Source organism: Cryptomeria japonica, chromosome 7 (assembly GCF_030272615.1).
Source record: "Cryptomeria japonica chromosome 7, Sugi_1.0, whole genome shotgun sequence".
NCBI lineage: Eukaryota > Viridiplantae > Streptophyta > Pinopsida > Cupressales > Cupressaceae > Cryptomeria > Cryptomeria japonica.
In genome coordinates this window covers 67,263,191-67,290,346 of record NC_081411.1, presented here as the reverse complement: position 1 = coordinate 67,290,346, position 27,156 = coordinate 67,263,191, and the positions used below count along the sequence as shown (strand labels likewise).

Below are 27,156 nucleotides of genomic sequence, written 5' to 3'. Positions count from 1 at the left end.
CACAGCTTCTAATATTATATGGGAGAACGGATTATTTCTATATTAATGCACATATTAGCCTAGGACCACTTTTCAACACATTTTCTAATCAATCATTTATTTTTACATGTGTAAAATAACTCACATTCTAAATTTTGATTTAACAATGCCAACAACACATGCAATTGTATCCCATGGGAGATTTTGTTTTAACATATACATTCATTAATCCACAACACAAGGCTCACATATTGGTCCATGAGGGCAACAAAGATTTTGGCCCTTTCCTAGCATAATTACAAACCTTCTTGTGTATTTGTACTTTTAGTGAACTACCAAACATAGCTAAACTTGAAACTTGTTGACATATAAATTCTTCTCCTTCATTGAATTAAGAAATTGAAACACAACTTGTAAAATAATTTTTTTTAGTTTGGCATCTTTAATAATTAAATGTCAAAATAATAAAAAGCAATATGATGATTTATTTTGAAATTCAATGTGTTTATGTAGATCAACAAACAAACAATCTACTTGAACATACACTCTACATAAGTTATTTATTTTATAGCGCTTGGCACCAAAATAATCCAATATCGATAGTGTTTGTGGTTAAGTTTGTTTGTTTTATGCAAACTATGCTTAATATTTTTTGTACCCTCGTGCTTGAGTAATGGACTCCAGCTAAATACTGGTGACTTTGTAGTATTGAACCTGCATTAACAAAATTGGCAAACCATGGTACCTGAACCCTGAACCTAATATCCAAAGTAACAACTGAAATATTTAACAAAAAATTTAAGCATATGAAGTTGCCTGTGGTACTTGCATCAATCAGATACTGATAACTCTGCACCATGGCTCCTGATTACATTGAATCTTTTGGGGACTCAACATTGAGAAACTCATTTTTCAACATCCATCTATTTCCTCAAGAAGGTTGAGTCAAAAGACTTTCTTTTTTCATCCATTCATTTGATAAGGTCTACAGAGCCAAACTAAGATGGCAATACGTTATTTGCAGAGCAGGGTAAGCAAAACATTTATTCCCAATTATACTAAACATTACTTCAACCACAAATTAGATATTAAAAAGGTCTCATTTGATGTAGAAAACAAATTTTCCAATATTTATGTAAGATGCCAATAATTAGATTTACTGTTTAACTTAATTGTAGAAAATTGTTTTCATGTAACATTGCTGGAACCGATGAACTCCTTGTTCCACATCAAATGAGTAAATCCTCAAATGATCTACTTCAGGACTCGTTACATCTGTTTAGTTTCTCTTCCTCTCCATTAAAATAAGAAAGAGTACAAAAGAAATATTACTCAGTTCCTTAAGGAAAGTTTTCTAAAATGCAAAATACAGAGGATTTTCTTTCCGTTTTATACTAGCCTATTGTTTCATACAAGACAGCACGAAAACTTTACAACTCACTAGAGAAAATCAGAAAACTCTATGTATCATATATCAAATAGCACAACCTTCAATAAACATTTTTTATTTTTATCAAAATGTTTAACCATCCCATTCTCTATGTGTCTCTAAGTAGATTTAGGTTATGTTTTTAAGCTTTATGTCATTCCTTTTTTTCTTCCTGTTTTCTCTCGTTTCTGTTGAATACTGTCTCTTTATCATCAAGTTTTTCAATGCAGTATTAGCTGCTTCAGCTGCTGCTCTTGCTGTTTCCATATCACTTTTATCCCCTTGTAATACTGTAAGTAGTTTTTCACCCCCAGGGACAGAAGCGTCATCCAGTACTCTTGACTCGAGAAGGTTGCTAGAACCATTGTAGGTAAGGTCTATGACTCTGATGCGAGTGACAGCCGAAGCAGCTAAAACTAAATTCTTCACCTCTGATTCAACTGGATTTGTACCATCTAATTGTATAACCTCAGCACCTCCGGTAATCATCCATAAATTGTGGGAGCAATTACCAAATGCTAAGCTTGTTGGTATAAAACTGTCCGGTAGCTCTACTTTCTGCAATAGGAAACCATTTAAGAGAGAATTAAGATAAACTCTTGGTGGTCCAAGTTGGCAATGAATAGTCAACAATTTCTCTGTGCATTCTCTCACCCATAAGCATTAGACTGATGTGTTAAATTGTGACAATCCCACACGGAATAAATGCAAGAGTATTGATGGCAACCATTAAATCAATCCCACAATCTCCAATAAAAAAACAAAAGAACCATTAGCAAACAACATTCCAGAACCACCAACATATTTAATGACCGTTGCTGAAATATGAAACAGCATTCAGCTCAAAAAAGCAAAGAATTAACAAATTCAAGGCTCAAGAGCAATCCACCACATATTATGTGTTATATTAACCCTACTCCAATTTTTTGTCTAACAATTATTGATACCAACTTCTTCAGCATAAGTAGATCTGCACGTCTTCTTTCATGATGATAATGGCACGAGAACACAGATACTATCAACAGCTTAAGAATATCAATATAACAAACTTACCTTAAGTAGTGCAAGCTTTCTTGACTGGAGATTGCAATTTAAAAGCAGCACGCCATATAGGCTGCAATTGAACCAAGAGATAGCACGAATGTCACATAAACAAGCATACTATAAATTTTAAATATTTTAATATTCAGATGCATTAAAAGTTTACTTCCACAAATCGTCTAAAATGGAAATCCAAATTTAATATCATTTAGACATAATGTGATATCTATAAGATTCCATATTTGCTTGCTAAAGATTTTTCTCACAAACGCCAAGTAAAGTTCAACATGGAATATGAATAACAATTCAAAGGTACCACCTGCCTTTACAGTTTTATTATTATTACTATTTTTATTGTCAAATAAAAAAGAAAATGTTGCATAATTACTTGGCCACATCTGAAGCACATAATTTGCAGTTGCAGCTCGCATCCCTCCTTTACCTTTCAATCATTCAATACAAGATGTTTTCAAGTTATCTGTATTTGGGGCTAAATTCAAATGTTGCCAGGTGAAAAGGAGCATTCAACCTATCCACTTCCATTGAGCAATGGATTGCATCCTTCAGTCTAGAAGGCTAGTCTGGAATCTCTAGTAAATAGTAGCTCTCACATGGAAGGGAAATCTGTCAAATGACTCATATATTTCTCCAAGATCAGAGGGTTATATATTTCTCAATACCAGAAAAAACTAATTCCCCTCTGCCTCACACTCCCCACCTAGAACACTCATACAAGCATGGATCCTTTGGTCTTGCACCTTAATTATTTTCTTTAGTAAAAGTAAATAGTTCTCATATCTCTTAACAACAATTTAACAATTTCCTTCCTCAAAATACATTTGTAAAACACCTTGGAGACATTACCGGTTGAAGGTAAACCTATGTACATCTTCTTGATGTCTGCCAGGATGTTATTAAAGCATGCAAACAAGACCTCTTCTCTACACATAAATCATCAATATGTCTCAATGCTTTGATCATCAATCCAACTCATCCATACACATAAGCTTTAGTGTACAGTTGCACCTTGGGTTAAACTTATTTGGGTGGGTAGAATAATACTTGGTTGAGTTTTACCTAATGCTTTGTTGCATTATTAAATGTTTCGTTGCATTATTTAGTGGTCTGTTGCATCAGCTACTATTGGTGAATGATGGTCCACTTCCCTATTGTTGATGTTCTATGATACACTTCCCTATTGTTGATGTGTTTTTTATGCACTTCATACACAAAATCCTCTCTAATGCTAAGCTTCGTGATCATACAAGGTGACTCCAAGGTTCCAAATGTCAGGTCTTGACATATGGATAAGCTCAATGGATTGATGTTATATTGCTGGGTACACAAAGGGACTTATGTTTTGTTCTAGGATTGATCAACTTAAGGACAACTAGATTTAGAAATGTAATCACCATGATTTGACTAACTTATGATTTGGCAATATGAGTACTTGATCCTAATTCTAATAAGATTTTTTGAATAAAATGCAAAAGAGGTAAAGGTTTAGAAATCTAGCTCTATCACTATCAATAAGGAAATTGATGACAACATAGTGAAACCAAACCACACTTTGCTTCACCATTAGGAACAATCACGTAAAGATGGTGCAAATCTTCTAAGGAATACAAATGATCACCAACACCCACATTAATCCCAAAAGCATTGTGAATTAATGAGGAATAAACAATCAAAATTAAGCACTTAATGAGTTCATGCCGACCATGCACTATAACTTGCAATCAACAAATTATAAATGGTATGAACTTGTAGGTTTCATCATCAATAATCAACAATATCTTCCATGCAATTATGAAAATTTTACTAACAAATTTATTTTAACTTGAGAAGTAAAGAACCATACAAATACTCCAAAATTTCAAACAGAATCACACAAGTTCAATGATTTATTTCAGTTCTGGCAGCATTAGAGTAACAATTCTCCAAATCTCTCCTATTGAATATAATTGAAATGACTTGAGCGTAAATAGAGCTCTTATTGCAAATGAAGGGCCAAGATACAAGGAGTAAGAGCCAATGAGACAGTTAGATGACACTCATGCTAACAAACCATCTTCTAGAATCTGATTGCCCTTATCCCTTTCTCTGATGGCATATTCGATGAATCTGGACATCACCAATTCAAGTTCCTCCATTGTTACACTTGGCAAGGCATCCTATTGAAACTCTATCACGTCCAAACTTTCTATATAGGCATCAAAGATGTTCTCCCAATCAGCTTCGTGCTTCTGAAAATTTTTGATGTAGATCATAAGGGAAAGAAGATCATCCAACTGATTTCTTTTGATGGATTCTACCTCTCAGAAGTAAACAACTCTCAATTTTTCTTTCAATTCTCCTAAGTTCAGACCACCTATGGTAGTAACTTCTTGGCCCAATAATTCCTCAACTGATGTAAGGATCCTTGATTGTATTTCCCTAATTGATCCTTCCATCTCAATACAATCTTTCAATCAAATGTTGATTTCTTCATCACCAAAGAACAATACCAATGATCAAAATTATATATATCTTCTTCTTCAATTATTTTCTCTTGAATCGAGGTTGCCATAAGAATCTTTTTCAATATCTTAAGACGTGGAATTGTCTTATCTTGAACCATTTGAAAATCTTCCCACACTCATCCAAATTTTGTATTTTGTTCATTCATATTACCGTCTTTTCATATACTTGGATGAGTCTAGCTATAAACTCTTCCACTTGCTTTGAAATACCTTCGATTCATTTCATCACTTCTTGATTTGTACTCCTCATTGCTTCATAACTATCAAATGATTCATGAGGAATAGGCATTGGTGGGACAAATGTGGGATCCTCTTGCCTCGTTGGATTCATCAAGTGTTGTATGAACTCTTTCAACCTCATGTTTTCCAATTCCAACCTTTCTTTTTTCTCTTCAGCTTTGTCAAACCTTGCCTCAATTGCCTTGGTACTTGGTAGTGTCATTGCGTTCTCGAAAATCTTGTCTTTTTTTATTGATGGTCCTAGGTCAAGTGTCTTAATCTTATAGTCTATCGGAGTGATTTCTTCCGTTGTCTTATCAACCATTGGAACTACCACCTGTAAGATGCATGATCCTACACTGTCTCTAGTAATTTGAGAAAATTTCTTAGCTTTCTTTTGCTCCTTGGTTTTGCCAATTCGAGCTAAGAAATCATCTATGTCTTCAATTGGTTGAATTTCCTCCACTATGGTGGTTTTGATCTTCCCTTATTCATGATCTACTTGATGAATGATACACCCAGTTCGATTTGACTTCTCAATGTACTCACTTTGATTCTTGGATTCCCAAAGGGAATTCAAAACTGTAAAACTTTCCTTCATCATTATGTAAGTTATCTTTCTTTCATGCTCCAAGGCCTTGACTTTGATCTCTGCTTTGCATGACTCGAGCTTGATCTTGATGTTGACTTGTCCTTGATTCCTTACTCAATCACCTGCAAAGCAAACAAAAGGGTGTCAAATACATAGAATACATACTATTTTCACTTACCTTCCACTTCTATATGTCTGATTTTGTTCTTGCTATAAGTTTGATGCAATGTGAATTCTCACACAATTCTGCCTTCAGCTTTGTAATGTACCCATTCGGGAATTTCCTTGATTTGGTCCTGAGACAACAATTCTAACTCAAGGTGAGAATTGTAAAATATAATTTCATCAATTCTGAAGATATTTTATTATAATATTTAATGTATAATACTAAGAGTGGTTTGAAAGATAGAACTTATCTTGCTAGCTCCTTCTGATCTGTATATTTGGAATATATGCAGATCAATGTTATGAATTGTTGCTGCTCAATTGGGCCTTCAGATTAGAGTAAATAAAAATAGATCCTTCATAGCTTATGCTATAGCCTCCTTTTAACTGGTTCTTCAGTGCCATGTAGTGACTACGGGTCTGTCACATGGTTCTCTTCCTAAGTATGAAACACTTATTGTTTTCACTTGTAAGAAGTATTCGATCTGATCTGATATATTTGTAGTCCTGCTTTGATACTTTGCCAAAAGACGTTAATTTTTAATGAGCAGTTCCACCTTCCCTCCCTGATAAATATAAAGACCATTTCTTCTTATATCTTGTACTTGGGATGAGGAGTCACGTGTAAGGGACATGATTCGTGTCTCTTCTTAACCGCATCATTCCATAATACTTCCAATCGTTGCATGTCTCCATATCGAGCTTGTATACAATGGTCAATACACCCATTCATTATTGTTAATCGCTATCTTCCCTGAATAATCATTGTTTGCTATTGCTTGTCTCAGTCGATAATCTTAAGTTGTTGTTTAGTGATTCTTGGTCAATCCTTGATATGCAATGATAATGAATATGCGGCAATCCAATACTTTATTTGATTGTCATCGTGGGATACTAATCATCCAATTAGCGACAATCATCTTCTTCTTTTACACCGTGATGGACTATATAATTTGTTTGTTCTATAATCACTTCCTAGACGATTAAATACTTATGTATTATGGCATCAAATGACTACTTGCGTGGGCAATAATATTTCTGAAGATTATTATATTGGCAGCATAGGAAATGATATGCCTGTGAATGGAGACAAGAGGTGATGTGGCTCATTGAGTGGTTCGTATTTCACTTTTAGAAGAGTTTGGAAGGACCTTATATTGTTGCAAGGGAGACCATTCTGACATGCGTCAGATCTGGTCTGCCACAAAGATCAACATTTGATATGCTAGATACTTATAAATAGCAGCAGCCATCAAGCGCAAGGAACCGATGAATTGAGAAATTTTCATTTGTGTTTTCTTGGGTCCTTCCACTATCTTCAGCCACCAGCCATTAAGAAGGGAGAAGTGGGGCCCGCAAGAACTTGGGCAAAGGTCCCAAAGGTAAATATCAGCTCAATGATTAAAAACAGAAATAATATTTTCAATACATGTGGCAGATCATAGGATTGGAAATAACAGAAAATATTAATGCATCTGAAATCAGTCAATTGGCTTCCTGTAGCTGTGCATAAGGAATTGGTTTTATAGTAACTGATATCCCTGTATAAGGGAACCCTGCAAATTCTAAGTGTAATTATTGTTTGACCTTTTATGGATGGCCCTTGATGCAAGGTTGGTCCTTTGGATGCTTGCAAGTCTTTATTTTTTTGATCCTATTGATCAGGACCATATATCCCAATTATCCACTATCCCTTATTCACATCATTTATAAAGATAATACCAGGAGCTTTCTTAATATTAACAATATTGTATGGAGTTTTGTTTGGGGACATCACAAACTTGATTCTAAAACCTTCTCCTAATCAAAATCGCTTTCTTTAAGTGTATTTTGATCAAATGCAATGATCAAAATGGTTGCCCCATTGCTGCCTCAATGAAATTCGCTTACAAAAACCCTCTGCCTTGTGATGCAATTCGCCTTCTTGAAGTGCAAATCAGATTTTGTTCACTGGATTGTTTTGAAAGATGATTAAATGAATTAGAAATGTTCTCTTTATATAGGCATTTGATGAAGGGATATGTCTTTCCCCTATATGGTTCGACTTGCATCATTACAAATAAAATGTTTTATTGTTATTCAAATGGGGTCGGCATTCATGCTTTATTTTGCATTTGCATTGCTTTGGGCGGTCAAATCTTGTTTGTTTGCATCAAGCAATCGGTATTTGTCAAGTCATTTGTATCTAGTGATTTGGCCAATCAAGTTTTAATTGTCTTAACTTGTCAATATGAATTGGCATTTTTAGCCTGATTCGTACCTAATGTTTTGAACGATTTGATTTTCAAGGTTCATTTGTATGATCTGATTGAATTGATCAAATTTTGATCATTTTGTTGTCAGCTTGCTAGGCAGCAGTTTCATGTTCATTTTGCATGGACAAGGTTACTTCAGCAGATTTTGATTATCTCACCTTATCAAGACCAATCAGCTTTGATGGCTTGATTTGTAGTAGTTGATCTGATTGATCAAACTTTAGTTGCCCTTTTCCAATTAATCAAATCGGCCTCTAGCATGTCATTTGCACTTGACAACTTAGTTGGTCACCACCCTTTGGTTTGCACAAGGAAGCCTGGTCGAAATTTTGATTTGCATTTGCATTAACATCTTATCAGCATTTCAAGATTCATTCGTACTTAGGGCTTTGTAATTTAAATTGTATCACAACTTTGTCTTTGTGAAATTCATCAACCCAATCAATCCTTTCCCTTTCATTTGCAGCACATGACCTGTGTGAGATTTAGACCTTGATTTGTAGCACAAAACATACATGGGATTTTGCCTTGCATTCATAGTGAACAAGCTTGAACAGGATTTTTACTTTCATTTTTAGTTGACAACTTCAGCAGCATTTTGATGTTCGTTTGTACTAAGCTCTCCTTGGCAGACTTTGGGGTCCATTTGAACTTTGAAACTTGGGCAGAGATTCGAGGCTCGATTGCAATTAGAAACTTGGGCGGAAATTTGAGGCTCGTTTGTACTAAGGTTATTTGATGAAATTTATCTCTTGCCCTCTGCATGAACAAAATCACTTTGTCAAATAGGTCATTCCACCTTCATTTGTAGATGGAACTCCCTCGGTAATTAGTCAGAGAATCTTCTTTCCATCTGGGGGTGTAAAGGGTGGTTGGCCCACGGTCAACTAGACTAATGTCTCCAGCTCTAACAACAACAAACCCAGAAGGGAAGGCAGGGGCCCCACACCCCCAGAAAAAACAAAATAGAAGTGCCCGGGTGCTCAGTGCATCATTTAAAACCTCACCTTTTGCATTATCAAAACCCTCCTTGTTGAGTCGGATTTTTCTCCTTCCTTTGCACCACAAGCCTTGATTGGTATTTTCTTGCTCAATTGTACTTGACACCTTGAGTGGCTTTTTACCCTTCATTTGTAGTTAATCAACTTGATGAAATGACACTCTCATTTTTTAAGATAGAAATAAACCTCATTTTCAAATTGGTGATTGGAGCTTCATTTGTACTAAGATCATTTTGAAAGATTGAGTTCACTTGCCTTCATTCATCAAATAGATCAGATTTTTTAACTTTGTTTACATAAGGCAAAGGATTGTCCAACACATCACCTATATCTTCTAGCATCAAATTCCCTCATGGAGAATCAGTGGTCTTGCTTTCATTTGTTCAATTGAAATGATGATTTATAACCCTCTCTCTTATTTGAAATCGTCCAAATTTGGTTTTGAAATGGTGGCACTTGGGGAATCAATTTCATACAATTCACTAGGGCAGCTTTTTAGGGTTCATTTGTACTGAAGTTTTGATCTTCAAGGTTTCATTCGTACCAACTCTTCTTGTTAAGCTCTTGTCCAATCTTCGCATCAAAACCCCAAATTTGACCTATGATGTGGGATTGCATTGTATATCTACCTGTTGATGTGTTTTTTACGCACATGCGAACACAGAATAAAATACCATAAGTATCTTATCCTCTCTTGAACAAAATCTCTCAAATGTTGAAGATTTGCTTAAAGATCACTTGAGAAAGACTCCAAGGTTCCGTGTGTACGATCTCTACGTGTGGATAAGCTCAATGGTTGATTTGATTATGCTAGAATCACAAGGGGACTTACATTTGAATGCCTGAATGCTTGATTTGCTGGAACTTAGGTCCTATCTACTCAATTGGAAAGATAAAAAAAGAGCAAAAGAGGTAGGGTTTGAGAGAGTATATTCTAATCCTATGAATGTAGGAAGATGAATGAATGACTAGGTGGAATCCTACTAAGCTAGGTCTCACCATCAACTTGAACAATTCAACACAAGCTCAATGCAATATTCTAAGGACGTTTCAAAGATATTCGAACCAATACCGCCAAACATTGATCACCATTCAAGTTAGTGCATAAACAATGATGTAAGACGATTCGAGGTTAAGCTCATGTTATTCCAGTTGACCACACAAAGCAGGCTCACAATCAGTAAGAGGCTAGTGGTATGGACTAAGCGGATTCCACATGAATACATTCAACAACTTCTTCCATTCAATCTAATCAACATGAAAATAAATTGAGAAGTAGAACCATGAGGCTTTTTGAAATAACAAATTTCACCATAACTTCAATGAAAAGAGTATCTCGCTTACGAGTCATACCAACAATTCTTCCTTCTCCTAATCTACTTCTATTCTAATTGCTATTCTAATTACTAGCTATTCTCTATTTATTCTCTCACTGTTGGCTATTCTCCAACTATTAACCTTTACAAATGAGAGACTTGAGCCTTTTATAATGCTCTCAATACAATTCAATGGTTCAAATCCATTTGAGATCAATGGTCGAGATTTTACAATGAAAACCCTAATTAGGGTTTGTTACAACAAACTAAATTCGGCCAATGAGAAAATTACATTCCATGAGCGTGGACCAATAGAAATCAAGGGTAGGTGCCTTGGAGTTTGTGCCATCACTAGGTGAGTTTGGTACATTGGACTAGGAGTGTTGATGTGGACTTTATTGATTGGAGGAATGGTGATTGGAACGCCATTTGGGATGCCACTTCACTCTTGCACTTTGTAGGCTTGAGTTGATTCATTATGAAGGCATATCTCTTGATACTCGACATTATCTAACTTCAGCGATGATGACAATGATCTTTTAACTTTGATTAACTCTTTTGAAACTATCTGCTCTTGAAGTTCTTAGAATGAACTTTTGATGTCATCTCTGCATCTCTCCTTCGGAATTCCTTCTCTTGTGACTTTCTTTCATGTTGTTGATGTTGTAGATCATGTCTTCGCACAAGTGAATGCTAGGATGGGGGTAGGGATAAAGTGGAAAGGTGTGGGTGAGAAGAAGGTATCTAGGAATAAAGGTGGGAAATGGGAATAATTAAGTAGGTAAGGAGGTTAGGATATGGTAGGCTAAGGGGTATAGAGATAGGAGGGTGGAAGATGTAGGTGTGGGCAAGGTAGGGAAATAAAGGAGGTAAAGGCTATAATGGATGCGGTTAGGATAGGTGAGTTTAGGGGAATAAAGGTAGTAGATGAGGATAGGTAGGCAAGTAAGGAGGTTAGGATAGGGATAGGATAAGGGTATAGTGAATGAAGTTTTAGGATATGATAGGAAAAATGGAAAGGTAGGGGACGTAATGGTAAAGGTAGGCGAAGGGTATAGGTGATGAGATGGAATGGGGAAATGGGGCCGACAATGGTGAGGGATGGAAATGAGTGAGATCGGGTTTGGGCACCTACTGATAGTGCTAGGAGAAGTGGAAGGGATTATGCCTTGGTTGGGCAAAGGGAATGTTAAACCTTACTTCATCTCAAAGAGAAAGACCTGGCCAGCTCTTGAGCAACTACAAACAAAAGGTTAATAGCAAAGAGTCGACGACTACCAACAACTAAGCTAAGAGCACTAACCTAGAAAGCGAAAAAAGTGGGGTCCCCATTTGCAATGGGGCGATGTGTGAATACCTCACAACACTACCCTTGAAAGCAATCTCAATGACTCTTTTTCCTCATTTTGACCTAGACCGGTTCAACCCTCAACTTCACCTTTTTAACCCTAAAGACTCTCGTCTTGCAATCAAGATCTTCGAGAAACATTAACCACCTTAGCAAGGTTGGCAACACAACCCCAATCCTAATTTGACAAGACATATTCACTTCTCATAAGCAAGGGCTAACAACTACTAGACTTACCAAGCTAAGACAACCTAGCCAAACACCTAAGCCTGAGCAAAAAGTGGGGGTCCCCATTTGCAATGGGGCGATACATGAAAACATCACAACAGGCTCTACCTCTTCATTTCTAAAGGTTAATAGTTAGTGAATAGATAATAATGAGCAATTGATCAATAGTTCATAGTTGATACTTAGAGTAGAGTAGGAAGAGAAGGCAAAGATTGTTGCCAAGACTTTGTTGCAAAAAGCATGTAAACTTCATTGAAGATATGGTGAAATTCACATGTTGATTCAACAATTTGCATGGTCTCTACTTCTCGTTTGATTTTCATGTTATTTAGATGAATGGAAGAACTTTGTGCATGATCAATGGTGAAATTCGTATATCCATACCACTAACACCTTGCCGATGGTAAAATGCCTTGCATTATAAACTAGATCCATCTTAGTCAAGCTTAACTTCAATTATCATCCCTTCATTGATATGCATCAACTTGATGGTGTCTATGCTTGTGGTGATGATCTGAAAATCATAAAGCTATCCTCAGAAGATCGCACTAGCCTTGTGGAGATGTTCGCTACATGTCAAAGCAAAGCTTAGTTGAGTTTCACCAAAGGTTGTCCATCGGTCTTACATTCCTAGAGTTAGATTAGTTCCCTAAACCCTTATCCTTTTCCTTTTTTTTCAAATCAAGTCAAATCCCACATTCCAATGACATTCTAAGCATTCAAGTATTCAACTATGTAAGAACCCCCTCCAATTCTGATTGAAATTTTCAGTTTTTACCCCTATGGTATTTCGTCAAACACTTGACATACAACTGATCAAACACTTTAGACTTCAAGGAACATCAAAAGATACTTGTTTTTTAACAATAAGAGGGCTGTTATAATCACAATATGACTGCTAAGGAATGACTGGTTAATACTACCTTTCAGATGTATGAACATATGAGAAATAAAGAGATCATGAAACAATGGAACAGCAGATATACATTACTACAAACAGTAAGCACACCATCTACTAACAATGATATTAGGCAAGATAATCTTTAGACTGGTTATTCATGAGACCAATGCTTCATTACAGGAGCTGATTACAATTGGACATTATTCTGAAACACACACATATTCAGATCTAATCTGAAGACATGAACTGAAATTATCATTCCAACCTCAAAAATGCAACATAGAATGGGCAATAATGAACCTGTACAATCTGCACTGAAATTGGAAGCTATATCGGTGGACAATTAGGCTCTTTGACAGCAAAATATGCCACATGAAATGATCACCATGACTGCTGTAGATTGAGCTTCAGATCTGCTACTGTTTGCTATTGATGAATGTCTCCAATGATGCCTCAAACCTGATCAATTTTCTTCCTTGTGACAGCGCCTAACCTCCTCCAATGATCCTCTGGTATTTTGAAGTGTTAATGCATAAAATCGAGGGGTCCAAGGAGGGGTGGACCTGAGATAGTTCGATCTCTCCTAGTAATTAATTCTTGCACTCTTTACACCAACCAATGCACCAATTATCATCGCCTTGATCATACTTTCAATCTGCAATCATTAAAATGTGGAATCGATGCAAATATGGCGAGATATGAGTGAAAACAAGGGTACCATGAAGTCTGCAACCTCTGTCAACAGCAAGCCCAAAAAACCACGATCTGTCTCCAATCAATCTTCAAATCCTCAAATAGGAATATCGCTATCCTCCTGGTTCAAAAAGTGCCTCCAATATCAACCTTCGTCAAATCTGCAAATTCTTAAGTCTGAAGCACATGAGGTCTGATATGAAAATTCTTTAGGCACAAATTGAGAAGCTGAAGTACTTCTCACTGCTTTAGCAACCTATTAGAGGATCTTTCACCTCCTCAGTTATGCTTGACCAAAAGGGAGGTATCGTTCCCTAAGATCTTCTGTGGACAACTAGTGTCTTCACACTCACAAGAGATAACAACCAAACAACTGATGCCTAATGTGTCTTCCCTTTCTTCTATTTATACATTACTTGACACGTCACAATCACCTTCTAGAAGATAAGGGTAGGTACAATTTATATTATTTTATTAAAACATTATAATATACCTTTTTAATTAATTAATTGATAAACACTTACACATCCCCTGATACGTGTTATCTCTTAAATCATCAAAATGTCAATAGATAATGAGATGTGAAGCCTCAAATCGCCACAACATGACCCCCAAAACACTCCTCTTGGCCTACAAGGGTCTGATAATAGGCCAATCCTGTCAAATACTGAAGTCTAATGTGAAGGGGACATTACAAACTAAGTCCCCCTTGTGATTCCAGCAATATCACTTCAAACAACTGAGTCTATCCAAGAGCACATCAAGACTTGACATTCGAGAACCTTGGAGTCGTCCCACTTGATCACACAACTTAGTATTTGGGAGTCTTTGTTCAAGAGAGGATAGAATACTTAGTATTTTATTCTGTGTTGCATAGTGTGTAAAAACACCGTCATTACCACGCTGTTATTCATATTTCTGAGTGCTTTTGGCTATGACTCAGACCTGTTTACCTTTCATATCAGTGAAAAGTCCAATATTGCAGACCTGCAACCACTTTTTTACCCACTACCGAGTTCTAAGTGTTTGTGAAATTTATTACCACGCTGCTGCTCATTATTTCTAAGTGCTTTTGGAAGTGATCTAGGCATGTTTACCCATCAAATTAGTGAAAATCAAGTTTTACAAACCTATAATAAAATTAAAAAAATGCTTTTTTGAGCATTTGAGTCCTTTTTTTTTTAAATGTGCTGGGAAAAGGGGGGCGGCTGGCCTTCCCGGGGACGGTTAGGGGACGTCACAGACATCCCAATTCATATTGAGGACTGGAGGACGTCCCCTTTGAGAATCACGACCATCCCCAAGTTTCCGGGGCATTCCCCACAGATTCTGCAATTTTGGGGATAGTAGGGAGACGGCCAGTCCCTGAAACATCCCCAGTACGGGGACGGGGGATTTTAGCCCAGGAACGCGTCCCCGAGTAACGTATTACTTGATTAGTTACATACACTTGATGAGTGGAATAGCCTTTGAGTTGCTTGGTCACATTGCCTGTATTTGAACATTGGAGACATAAATTTAGAGGCAAACATTGGAATAAGCATAGCTTAAACTTGACGAAGCATAGCTCATACCTGATTAGTTACATAAACGTGATGCGTGGAATAGCCAATTAGTTGCTTGGTAACATTTCTTTGTGACTTGAGCAACCAATAATCTAAATTAGTTCTTTTCATTTTGGTTCTGGGTAGATTGCATATGCAAATCTTACATGGTATCAGAGCTTTGATGCTGAAAAGCTATTTCATCTTCATTTTTGAGAGTTTACAAGAGGCATTCAAAGTGCAAGTCATTTAAACTGAGTAATCAACAAGCCAATCCATAGCAGCCAACAGTTTTAAGGTTCTTCAAAGATTTAGCACACCCTTAAGGAATCATTCAAGTGCATCATCTCTTTTATCCATATCATGGAATATGATATTGTGTAAGCCCAGATATGGCACACCCTCATTGCAGAGACTTCAATAACTTCCAGCTTGATTTTGCTTGTGCATCTAAACATCTATACCGGCTTCATATTTGGTTATTTCATTATAATAGAATTGATCCTGGAGATATTTGAATATGTAACAAAGTCCACCTGCATCCCCTCTGATGGCATTAGATTGTATTAATCATATACAATAAACAGGTTACAATTCAAACTATAAAGAAACCCGTAAACAGATGGCACCTTAAATATCTTATTTGAGCATGCTGATACCTGTTTCTGGTTTTACGTCCATAAACCATCATAAAGCCCATTTATACAATTCAAAGTTCAAAACATTCTATGCATATCTATAAAGAAAGGCAAAGGGTGACCAAATTATTTCATCTTTCAGCACTCAAAAATCAAATAAATGTCAACCATGGATAAACATGATCCAATGTCAGAGCAACTATTTGAAACACGAAAAAATATTAAATTTGAGTTAGAAATCTTCATAGAATACAATAGAATGTAAATACCACGGAATCTAGTTAACCTTATGTTTCACAGAATATGACCTGTACTTACAGAACAACTTTACTTGCCTTTCAATTGCCACTGCTATCAATGAACTATCAGAGGAGACAGACAGGGCAGTAACTGCAGAAGAAGTGGGATTATCCACACCATTACTGCATTTGCCTAGTCCTACCTTCAGGAACAACAATAAGTAAATTATCATCAGTAACGATAAGGATGGAGGCAGTAAGAATCTATGTCCAGCAACATGTTATAGCAGACAAATGAGATTAAGTTTTAAACATATACTGGACGGATTGAACTAACCGCCACTTCAGCTTCATATGTATCCAGAAGTTCTCCAGTCATGTAGTGCCACAAACGTACCTAAAGGTGTGTTAGATTGCAATCAACTGCCAATAATAAGAATGCTGGAAAAGAAATCTACCAATGACTTACTGTTGCATCACCACCACCTGAAATCAGAAGCCCTTCACAATCTGCTTGTATGCCCAAAAATGATATACATGAAACAAAGCTGCCACACAAATACTATCAAGCATTAGCAATTCATGACAGACAAAAAAGTTGGAGAAAAATATAAAATAGAACATCAGTAGAAAGTAACTATTTACTACAAACTAAACAACCATTAGTATTCGGAGTAAATGAGAGATTGAATGATCAAATCAATTGCTGCTTGATAACAAACCTAAACAGTCAAAAAAGTTGGATACAGCTATTATTATTAATAGACACTGGTTTACTTGTAAAGCAAAAGCGAACAGCTTAGACATGTATTTATCCCCAATTTAAATGTATTTTTTTATCACAGCTCATTGTGAATAACTAAGCCAGTATCCTTTTTATACCAAAACAGATGCATATAAGATATATTTAGCTGGTTTTAGCATCGGTGTAAAGATACTGTAGCGTCGTAAAATTGCGACACTTGCAATTTCGACTGCATTTGGGTCTTCACGATGGCGATGCAACGTTGAACCTGAATGGAGACCCCGAAACCTGTTCACGACATCAAAAACTGCATCTTTTTGCACCTTGGCCTGATCCTCCTTGCACCCTGCTGTCCCGGGAGGTGGGACCATGGCACCCAGCGCCCTGGTCCCTGGCCCTATTTTGGGCCCGGTCTCTTGTTGGGCATCGGGTCTTCAAGTTTGCAATTTGGAAAATAATGTTCTTAGGTCAGCCTAAGGTTGGAAAAATCAGTCTCCTAACCCTAATTGACAAGTATATAAACTACATTTCCCCTCACGAAAAAAGGAGGAAAAACATATGTGTGCAAGAGGCGGAAGCGATAGGCAAATATTCAAACATTCAAGCATTCAAGCATTCCTTCAAGCAATTGAGCATTCTAGGTCTCCATTCAAGGCTAGGTGTTGCATTCAAGACAAGGATTCAACCATTGAAGAGGAGATCACCTACAACACACAACATACAACATACAACATCATTACACCTTCGCATGTAAGAATACAAACATTCTTACAACAAGGTATCAGTACTTGATTACATTACAAACATTTACATTTACAACATTCTCATTTCTTGGTTAATTCCAAAACCGAGGTTTGACCTGAAGGCAAACCCCTAATCCCTAACCCCCCAATCGTCCTCTCTTTTATGTGTGTAGGTTGCAGGTACGCGGCTGTAATTGAAGATCTGGAATCCTTGTGCAGAGACGAACAGATCCCCCTTCGTTTCGCGGATTTTTCGGAGGACCGTGTGCACTCCGGGCGCCATTGTCCCGTCAACTTTCGCTCAAACTTGCAGGACAGCATCGTCTCGACATTTTACTGCTAATTTCAAGTCCGTAGCTTCATCCCGTGTCTCTATCTCCGTCTATAAGCGAATCTTTCCTACTTTTACATACATTCCTAGTTCAACCCTTCTATCTACATTCTTTACAAAAGAGGGTATCCTTGCTGTCTCAACCCTTGAAACTCATTTAGAATTCAATCTTGCATTGTGTGGGATTGGATCTTGTGAGTTTCAACCCCTCTTTTGAATGTAAAGTCTCTCCTAAGTGAAAACCGTCAATCCTAGTGACCTCCTTTCTCTCTCCTTGGAGTGGGGGGAACACCTAAGGTTCGATTTTCCGCTTTACATTTTGGTGAACCCGACGTGAACATCCTAATTCTGATTATTCATGGTTAGATCTGAAAAAATTTTGCTTCCTTAATTACATTTCCATGTTTGATCTTTTGCAAATTTTAGAGGTTAATTGCATAAAAACCCTAAATTTTCTTTTTAGTAATTGAGCTTGTGAAATGTCTAATTGTTAATGCTTGTTTCAGATCTACCCTTCTATTGCAAATTATCAATTCATATTTGTGCCTTAATTCTGAAAATTAAGTGGTTAAGTGTCAAAACCCTAATTTTTAAAACCCTCTTGATTCAACCTTTGACCGATGATTTCACTGATCAAAACACCTCCAAATCGGCCATAATTTTGGATTCCGCAACAAAATCACAATATCTTTCATCCCTAAAAATTTTGAAAAAAGTTGCGAGGACCGTGTGCACCCCGAGCGCCATTGTCCCTGACATTTTTTCCGAAACTTCGGGAGCTAGATCTTACTGTATTTTTCTGCTAGAATCCAGAATCTTGGCTGATTTCATCAATTCTAACACTTTCAAAATTAAAGTCAAAGTTGGTCTAGTGATTGCTTGGATTAAGGCTTCTAATCATTCAAAAATTGTTGAAATTGAAATTTTGTGTCAAAATTGTGTTTCTTACTGTCCTAAATCTGAAAAGTGTGTTGGCATTCATTCAAAGTTTCAGTGCTTTATTCAAATTTTTGCAATTTGTGACTTATGAAATTAAGTGTTTGATTGCAACAACTTTGATTTCCGCTTTCAAAATTGAATTTTGCATGAAATTGAGTCAACTTTTAATTTTCAAAGCTGGCATTGCTTTTAGTATTCCCTCTAAAATCATAAAATTCAAAATTTCAGTTTCCATCTCTTTTTCAAAATTCAAATTTTGCATTTTTCAACAATCTTGGTAGGATTCAATTTTGAGATTGCAACTTTAATTTGGCCTATCTACAGATCGTAAAATCACTCAATTTTTTCAGATTAGCTTTAAAATCATCATAACTTTCATCCCTGAAAATTTCGAAAAAAAGTTGTCAGGACCGGGTGCACTCCGTTCGCCACGGTCCCCGACATTTTTTCTGAAATTTCGGGAGATTGTCATGATTGCATTTAACAGCGTAAATCTAGGAGATTGGCTGATTTTATTGAAATTTGCTACCTCTAAATTCGAAAATAAATTCAAAATTCAAGATTTCAATTTTCAAGATAACAATTAAAATTAAGAGCTACCCCCCTTGGCCCTAATTTTTTAATTGTGCCTACCTTTCTTGGAAGTTGTGTTTCCCTCTTCTTTCACAAAGTTCAAATTGGATAATCATTATCTCATTGTTCAATTTTGCCAACTTTATTTTTCAAAATTCAAAATCTTCTCTCTCTCTCTAATGCATGAGTTTTACAACAATAAGCCCTACTTACACTATTCCCGTTAGACGAAGCCTTAGAATTAAGTCTTTCCAAGGTTTAATTACTGAGGAGATGGAACCTAATTTGAATGGCCTTTTTAACGAGGACATGGGTAATTCCTCTAATCCTCTTAATGATGAAGAAGCTCTCCATGAGGTTTCTGTAGAACAACTTTCGAAATTGGATAACCAATTTGATGATTTTCAGCAATAGATGTCTCAAGAATACCCCGATAGTCAAGCTCTTTCATTAATTGAGGGTCTAAAACGTATGGTTCAAAGTGATAAGAATGGAATTGATATTTTGCGTAGTATTCCACACATCGTGGATTCGAATGTGATGCCTATGAAGAGTTGTGCCAAAACTTTAGGTTATACACAACCTCCTACTCAAGTCAATCATTCTATCCCTTTGACAACTTCTATTGCTAGTATACCTACTTCAATACAAAACATTCCACCTATGATCACCAGTCATGGGGGCAATCCTTCCTCTTCAATCAACCCTCTTCCTTCATTCAATCCGACTTCTTCATTCATTCCTTCAATGAATGTCCCTATTACATCTCCACAAATGAACATGACGCAAGGGGGCAATTCATTCAACCATTCCATTCCTCCTTGTAGTGCTCCTTCTTTCCAATCGTCTCCTATGACTAACTATCATAGTGTCCTGCCACCTTACTCTCAATCAATACCTTCTTTCAATAACATAATACCTCCATCACAATCTAACATGTCTAATATGAACTCTTCGACTGAAGTGACCATTAACAATCTTGCACAAACTGTCTCTTCTTTACAGCAACAAATTGCCTCTATGAATCAATCTAAGTTTAGTGTGCCCACATTTGATGTTGCGAGCCCACTTTCTCTTGACATTGTTCGAGCTATTCCCCCTAAGCATGTTGAAATCCCGCAATTGGAGCTTTATAATGGTAAAGGTGATCCTCTAACACATGTTAAGACCTTTCAAACAATATGTACTGATTTTGCTCGTGACCAAAGGTTGCTTGCAAAACTGTTTACTAGAACATTAAGAGATAAGGCCCTACAATGGTATTGCTCGTTGCCTTCCTATTCTATTACTTCTTTCGAACAACTTGCAAATGCTTTCATTCAACAATTTCAAAACAATATAAGTCCTAAAGTTACTTTGATTGATTTAATGCATTGTAAACAAGGTGTTAAAGAAAAAGTGACTGATTTCATTGGTAGATATAAGCATTTGTGTGCTCAAATTTCTTTTCCAGTACCTGACAATGATATTCAAAGAATCTTAATTTCTAATTTACAAAAAGATATTAGAGAAAAACTTCTGTTTTCTGAGTTTACTTCTTTCCAACAGTTGTGTGCAACTCTTCACAATTATCAACTGACTGTGAGTCAAATGGAACAAGCAAATCCTATGGCTCCGAGTGATAAGGGTGATAGTAGTCAACAACCATTTGGGAAGTTTAAACCGAACAAAGGGTTCGTTAAGTTCAATGAAAACATCATCAACAACAATGTGAATGCAGCATCAGGTGTGCCTCCTATTTCTAAGTTTTTCAAAAAAGAAAGAGAGTTTACTTCTTTGAATGAATCATTGCATAGTATTATGAATAAGTTATTGGAACAAAATGTGCTTACTCTCCCTCCTATAAAGCAAATAGATCCTGCAAAGATTAATTCACCCTATCTTGATAACAAATCTTTTTGTCAATTTCATCGTCAACCTGGGCATGATACTGAAAAATGTTTTGCTTTAAAGGGTAAAATTCAAGATTTGATTGATAATAATACTATCTCTGTTTCAGGTGTGAAAGATAAAGGCAACACATCTGTAGCTCTTCCTAACCAAAACCTTAAGATTTTTACTGATCCATTACCTTCTCATACCTCTAATGTGATTGAGACTAATGATTCCTCTTTCTCACCTGATGGTCTTGTGTCTATGACTCCGAATGTGATTAACTTTGTAGAGCAGCAGAAAATCCCTAAAGAACCTTCCATCACATTTGATTCCAGTGAAACTATCAAGGCACCTGATGGTCCTTTATATATAGTTGCAAAAGTCAAGAATACACCTTGCCGTGGAGTGCTTATTGATCCTTCTTGCATGGTTAATGTTATTACTGAAGAATTTCTTTTTACTTTGCAATTGAATCAAGTGATCTATGATAAACCAAATGTGGTTGTGAAATTATTTGATGCATTTTCTTCTCCTGCAATTGGTTCTATTACATTACCTATTGAGGTCCATAACAAACCCCTTGATGTGAGCTTTGCTATTATTCCATCATCCGAACAATTTCGTGTGAAGCTAGGCTATCCTTGGCTATCTTCCATGAAAGCTATTGCTTCTCCTATTCACAAGTGTTTGAAATTTCCCCATAATGATGAAGTTGTTACTGTCAATCATAGTCTCTTTAAACCAGTTGAAAGAACTTCTAGCGTTCCTATTGATTATTTTTGGTCTAAACAATTCCAATCTCTTCCACCGCGAAGTGATCATCTTTTCAAATCTTATCAAAAGTGGAAAAAAGATATGATCCTATCTCTAAGTGAAACTCGAACACCCAAACTTGATATTCCTATCGTTCTTGAGAAGGAAGTTCTTCCTTTGAAAGATAAAACTAATGTCTTTCCTCAAGAAGATTCCCAACCCATTCCTATGGATGTGACTATGTCTATGTCTAATAAACTTTCTAAAAGTAGACCTATACCTCCTCGTCATGATGGACTTGGTCTCCTTCCTAAACCAAATATTCCTCCTTTATATGGAGCAGTTCCTCCTCCTTCCTCTTATAAACAGAAGAGACCTTCCTCTTCTCCTATTATCCAACCTAAGAAACCACAACCTAAACACCCAAGTGATAAGGATGAGAACATTCCTCCTCCTCAATCTTCTCAACTTCCTACTAAGACTAGACGAAATCGTTCTGCGCGTGAACGCCGATGAAAGCGTCATCTTAGAGCTCGTGCAGCTGCTTCTCAAACTTTGCAATCCCCGAAAACACCTTCAGCTAGTATTATTCCATTTTCTCCTCAGCCGAAAATTGAGTCAAAATCTCCTAAGCATAAGATGCATGATGGTTTTGATCCTGTGCGAGTTAAAGATCCTATTTTTATAAATCTTGATGATGATATAGATGAAAATGTTATTCATGATGAAAATGTTACTTCTCTTGCTTCTGATAGTGAATATGAATATGTTGATATTGATAACCATTTATCTAACGAATTTTCTAAAGCACTTATCTTAGCTCCTAGACAAGAACAACGTGGCTTGGAATATGAACATAGCCCTTGTTTGGATCTTGTGATAGCTCCATCTGCTGTGTTGGATGTTCCTCCTCTAGCGTGTTTCCTACCTTCCCGAAATATTGATCAGCAAGATCGGGGGGTGGATGACGTGCTAGACTAGTTTCATTAGCATAGCAGACTCTCTCCTCCTCTCTTGATATCTTTTGTTACTTCTTCTATGTGTTATTCTCATTCTTCTATTTGTTGTCCTTAGTGTTGTCTACTTGAGGACGATGCAAAGTATTGAGATCTCTTTTGGTCTCTCTCATGTTGACTCAAAAGACACATGTGTTCCCTTCTTCTAGGTGACCTTCCTTGATTGGGGAATGAAGAACAATTATGCATACATACATATGATATACATGAATTATCATACAGCATACTGACCCCAAGGAAAGCGAAGTCACCTCGTGATTTGTGTTTTGTGTCTATTATCCTTGGGTTTATCTCACACTTGGGGGCTAAATCTTTGTGATAATGTGCTCCTTTCCCTTCTCATTTCTTATGTGTATCACTACCTTAAAGCAATCACTCCCGATGAGGCGTGTGCGATCGCTTTAACGTAGGGGGCATACACTCCATCCATATCTCTTCAAGATCCTTAAGAATTTCTTGGCGAACTTAGCTTTGCCTTGAAAATTTTTGGTATTTTTCTTGCATGACTCATAGTGAGGGAACCTTACTACTGACAGTCATGGTTCTCCCTCGTGATCTTCCCTTTTACTTTGTCGATCGAAGTCGTAAGATCCTTAGTCCACTGGGAGCCTGGTGTATCTTGCCTCCTTGACGTGGTGAAAGTCTTTCAATGTTGTTTCCTTGTACTTTACCGGAAGTATGGCCGTACGCTTATACTCCCGCTAAAGTGGGGGCTAAATGTAGCGTCGTAAAATTGCGACACTTGCAATTTCGACTGCATTTGGGTCTTCACGATGGCGGCGCAACGTTGAACCTGAATGGAGACCCCGAAACCTGTTCACGACATCAAAAACTGCATCTTTTTGCACCTTGGCCTGATCCTCCTTGCACCCTGCTGTCTCGGGAGGTGGGACCATGGCGCCCAGCGCCCTGGTCCCTGGCCCTATTTTGGGCCCGGTCTCTTGTTGGGCATCGGGTCTTCAAGTTTGCAATTTGGAAAATAATGTTCTTAGGTCGGCCTAAGGTCGGAAAAATCAATCTCCTAACCCTAATTGACAAGTATATAAACTACATTTCCCCTCACGAAAAAAAAAGGAAAAACATATGTGTGCAAGAAGCGGAAGCGATAGGCAAATATTCAAACATTCAAGCATTCAAGCATTCCTTCAAGCAATTGAGCATTCTAGGTCTCCATTCAAGGCTAGGTGTTGCATTCAAGACAAGGATTCAACCATTGAAGAGGAGATCACCTACAACACACAACATACAACATACAACATCATTACACCTTCACATGTAAGAATACAAACATTCTTACAACAAGGTATCAATACTTGATTACATTACAAACATTCTCATTTCTTGGTTAATTCCAAAACCGAGGTTTGACCTGAAGGCAAACCCCTAATCCCTAACCCCCCAATCGTCCTCTCTTTTATGTGTGTAGGTTGCAGGTACGCGGCTGTAATTGAAGATCTAGAATCCTTGTGCAGAGACGAACAGATCCCCCTTCGTTTCGCGGATTTTTCGGAGGACCGTGTGCACTCCGGGCGCCATCGTCCCGTCAACTTTCGCTCAAACTTGCAGGACAGCATCGTCTCGACATTTTACTGCTAATTTCAAGTCCGTAGCTTCATCCCGTGTCTCTATCTCCGTCTATAAGCGAATCTTTCCTACTTTTACATACATTCCTAGTTCAACCCTTCTATCTACATTCTTTACAAAAGAGGGTATCCTTGCTGTCTCAACCCTTGAAACTCATTTAGAATTCAATCTTGCATTGTGTGGGATTGGATCTTGTGAGTTTCAACCCCTCTTTTGAATGTAAAGTCTCTCCTAAGTGAAAACCGTCAATCCTAGTGACCTCCTCTCTCTCCTTGGAGTGGGGGGAACACCTAGGGTTCGATTTTCCGCTTTACAGATACATACACAAATTGTTGAATGCAATGAGACAAATTTGCAGGCAAATTCCATTGATCTTGTAGCTGTGCTTAGATGTGCAAAGTTTAAGAATCTGCCAAGACCAAGATGCTAAGCAATAATGGTTTTCACATGGAGCAATGTATTGTCCCCTTCTCAGGCATGATGTTTCAGTTGACCGATGGCCTATTTCGGAGACCCGTAGGCTACTCAATGGGTGAAATTAGGGTTTCCAGTTTTGGAGGTTGTTGTTGCTCGTGAATTAGAGTTTGGATCGCGGATTCTTTCTGGGTTTTCAGAAGGCTTCGCAGTGGTATGTCCGACTTTGCGTTCCGAACACTTTTTGGAATTTACTATTTTTAATAAATTCTATTTCTGGCAGTGGTCCTGATTATTTCGGCACAGTTGGTTCTCTTCTTCAGTTGGTTCAGTTGGCTTTGTCACTTTTGGCCTTGGGATGTTTTTGGAGAGATAAGTTCATTTCATTTAAATAATGTTATGTTTTAATGTTATATTTTAAAGTTGACCCCTTGGCCTAGCTTCATCACTTCAAGTTGTTTTACAAGGTGGTCTTCAAGGGTGGACGCATCATGGAAGGGATTTAATATTTCCTAAGGTCTAAAATTTGCTTATGAAAAGGGGTGCCAACTTTATGAAGAGAAGTGAATTAAAATAAAGGTTAATTAAAGCTTTTAAAAGTGGCGTCATCTCTTGGAGGAAAATTCAAATGTGAAATTAGGGCGCACTTTCTAGAAACCTCTTGAGATTCCTCGTTAAGCTTATAAATAGAGGCCTCTTCCCTTCATTTGGGCATCTTATGTCTATTATAATGTTACTCTGTCGGAATGGTATTCGGGTTGCTTCGAAGAATGAATGCCTCCTAGCCTTGGCATTGCTTCTTGCTTGAAAGATAGCAACTAGTGGTGATTTAGTGTAGTTGTAAGAGTTTGTAGTAAGGATTGCATTGTAGCTTGAGTTGTGTTGGAAGTTCAGTTATTTGCATTTCATTTCATTTTCGGGAGTCGCGGTTAGCAGGGCAGATTTGTAGTTTCACTCATATATTTCAAAATAAAAACATATTTATTCTGGGTATTGCATATTTCCTCTTGTTTTGGCTGGGCGCTCCTTTGTGCAAATTTGCAAATTATAATATGAAGTGTTTTATTTTATAGAGAAGAATTGCCATTCTTCCATGTCGTCACTGCTAGGAATTGCCTTGCGGTTCGTGTTAAATAATCTATTGGGTTAATGTCTGATTTCTTGGTATTGGTTTGGTTGCCTCCTTCATAGGAAGCCATTGCTTATGGTTTTGGGTCATTCGGACTAGTATTGAGAGAGTAATGAGCATTTTAGTGATTCCATGGTGTTGCTAATTAAGCATTTCAAGTGCAGGTCTGTCATAAATCAAAATATTAAGATTGATCCTTGAGAAGAATTTCTTGGACTTATCATTTTTGTTAAGCCCGAGAGAGTCTTCTATATTGTTGCAGCATTGTATAGTATTAATCTTATGATCTTGGCAAGCATTCACTATCAAATTGTAAGCTGAACAGTAGTACTGGCAGCATTTCTTCTCATTTTCATTTCACGCTTGTTATTTACATTTAATTCCATTTCTAAGTTCTTAGCATCTCCGCCGTATGGTAGCTCCATTCCCACCCTGGGTTTGAAAGCACATGCTTGGTGTCAAGTTTTCCTTTCAGCAGTTGTAATTGTAAAGATCCTCTGACCATATGTTAGTCCATCTTGGGCACATTCTTGGTTAGAGTTGCTTTCAAGCATGCACTAAGATCCTCTGACCATATGTTAGTCCATTTTGGGCACATTCTTGGTTAGAGTCACTTTCAGAATGCTTTAAGACCCTCTGACCATATGCTCACGTCTTGCCCAACCCGGGATCCTGGTGTACATTCTTGGTTAGAGTTGTATTCCGCATCGTTTTGGTTTAAGTGCTAACCCTAACGGATGTGTGTTGCATTACTTTTTGTAATTGAAAAATTGAAAAAATTGGTCTGTGATATTTCAGTGGTATCAGAGCTTCACATCCTGCCATCCTGTGAAACAAACCTTCTATGAGTGACAGAGAAAGAAGATATTTAGCAAGGGAAGATAAGAGGGCTGCAAGTCAGTTTCAGTTTCAGTGGTATCAGGTTCCTAAAGGTCAGACAGCAT

The 27,156-nt window shown here is 37.2% G+C and overlaps 1 protein-coding gene across 1 annotated transcript in view; it reads right to left on the bottom strand.

The window, feature by feature from the left end:
- Positions 1 to 1,109: 1,109 nt before the first annotated feature.
- The window catches only part of LOC131064496 (uncharacterized), a 172,092-nt gene continuing 146,045 nt past the window's right edge, over positions 1,110 to 27,156 (bottom strand). The window contains exons 6-10 of the mRNA XM_057998649.2: positions 16,580 to 16,658; positions 16,448 to 16,507; positions 16,207 to 16,313; positions 2,462 to 2,522; positions 1,110 to 1,966 (exon numbers count right to left, since the gene is read on the bottom strand). Coding sequence (XP_057854632.2) covers positions 1,538 to 1,966; positions 2,462 to 2,522; positions 16,207 to 16,313; positions 16,448 to 16,507; positions 16,580 to 16,658 — 736 coding nt within the window. The 3' untranslated portion in view covers positions 1,110 to 1,537. The remainder of the gene's footprint in view (positions 1,967 to 2,461; positions 2,523 to 16,206; positions 16,314 to 16,447; positions 16,508 to 16,579; positions 16,659 to 27,156) is intronic.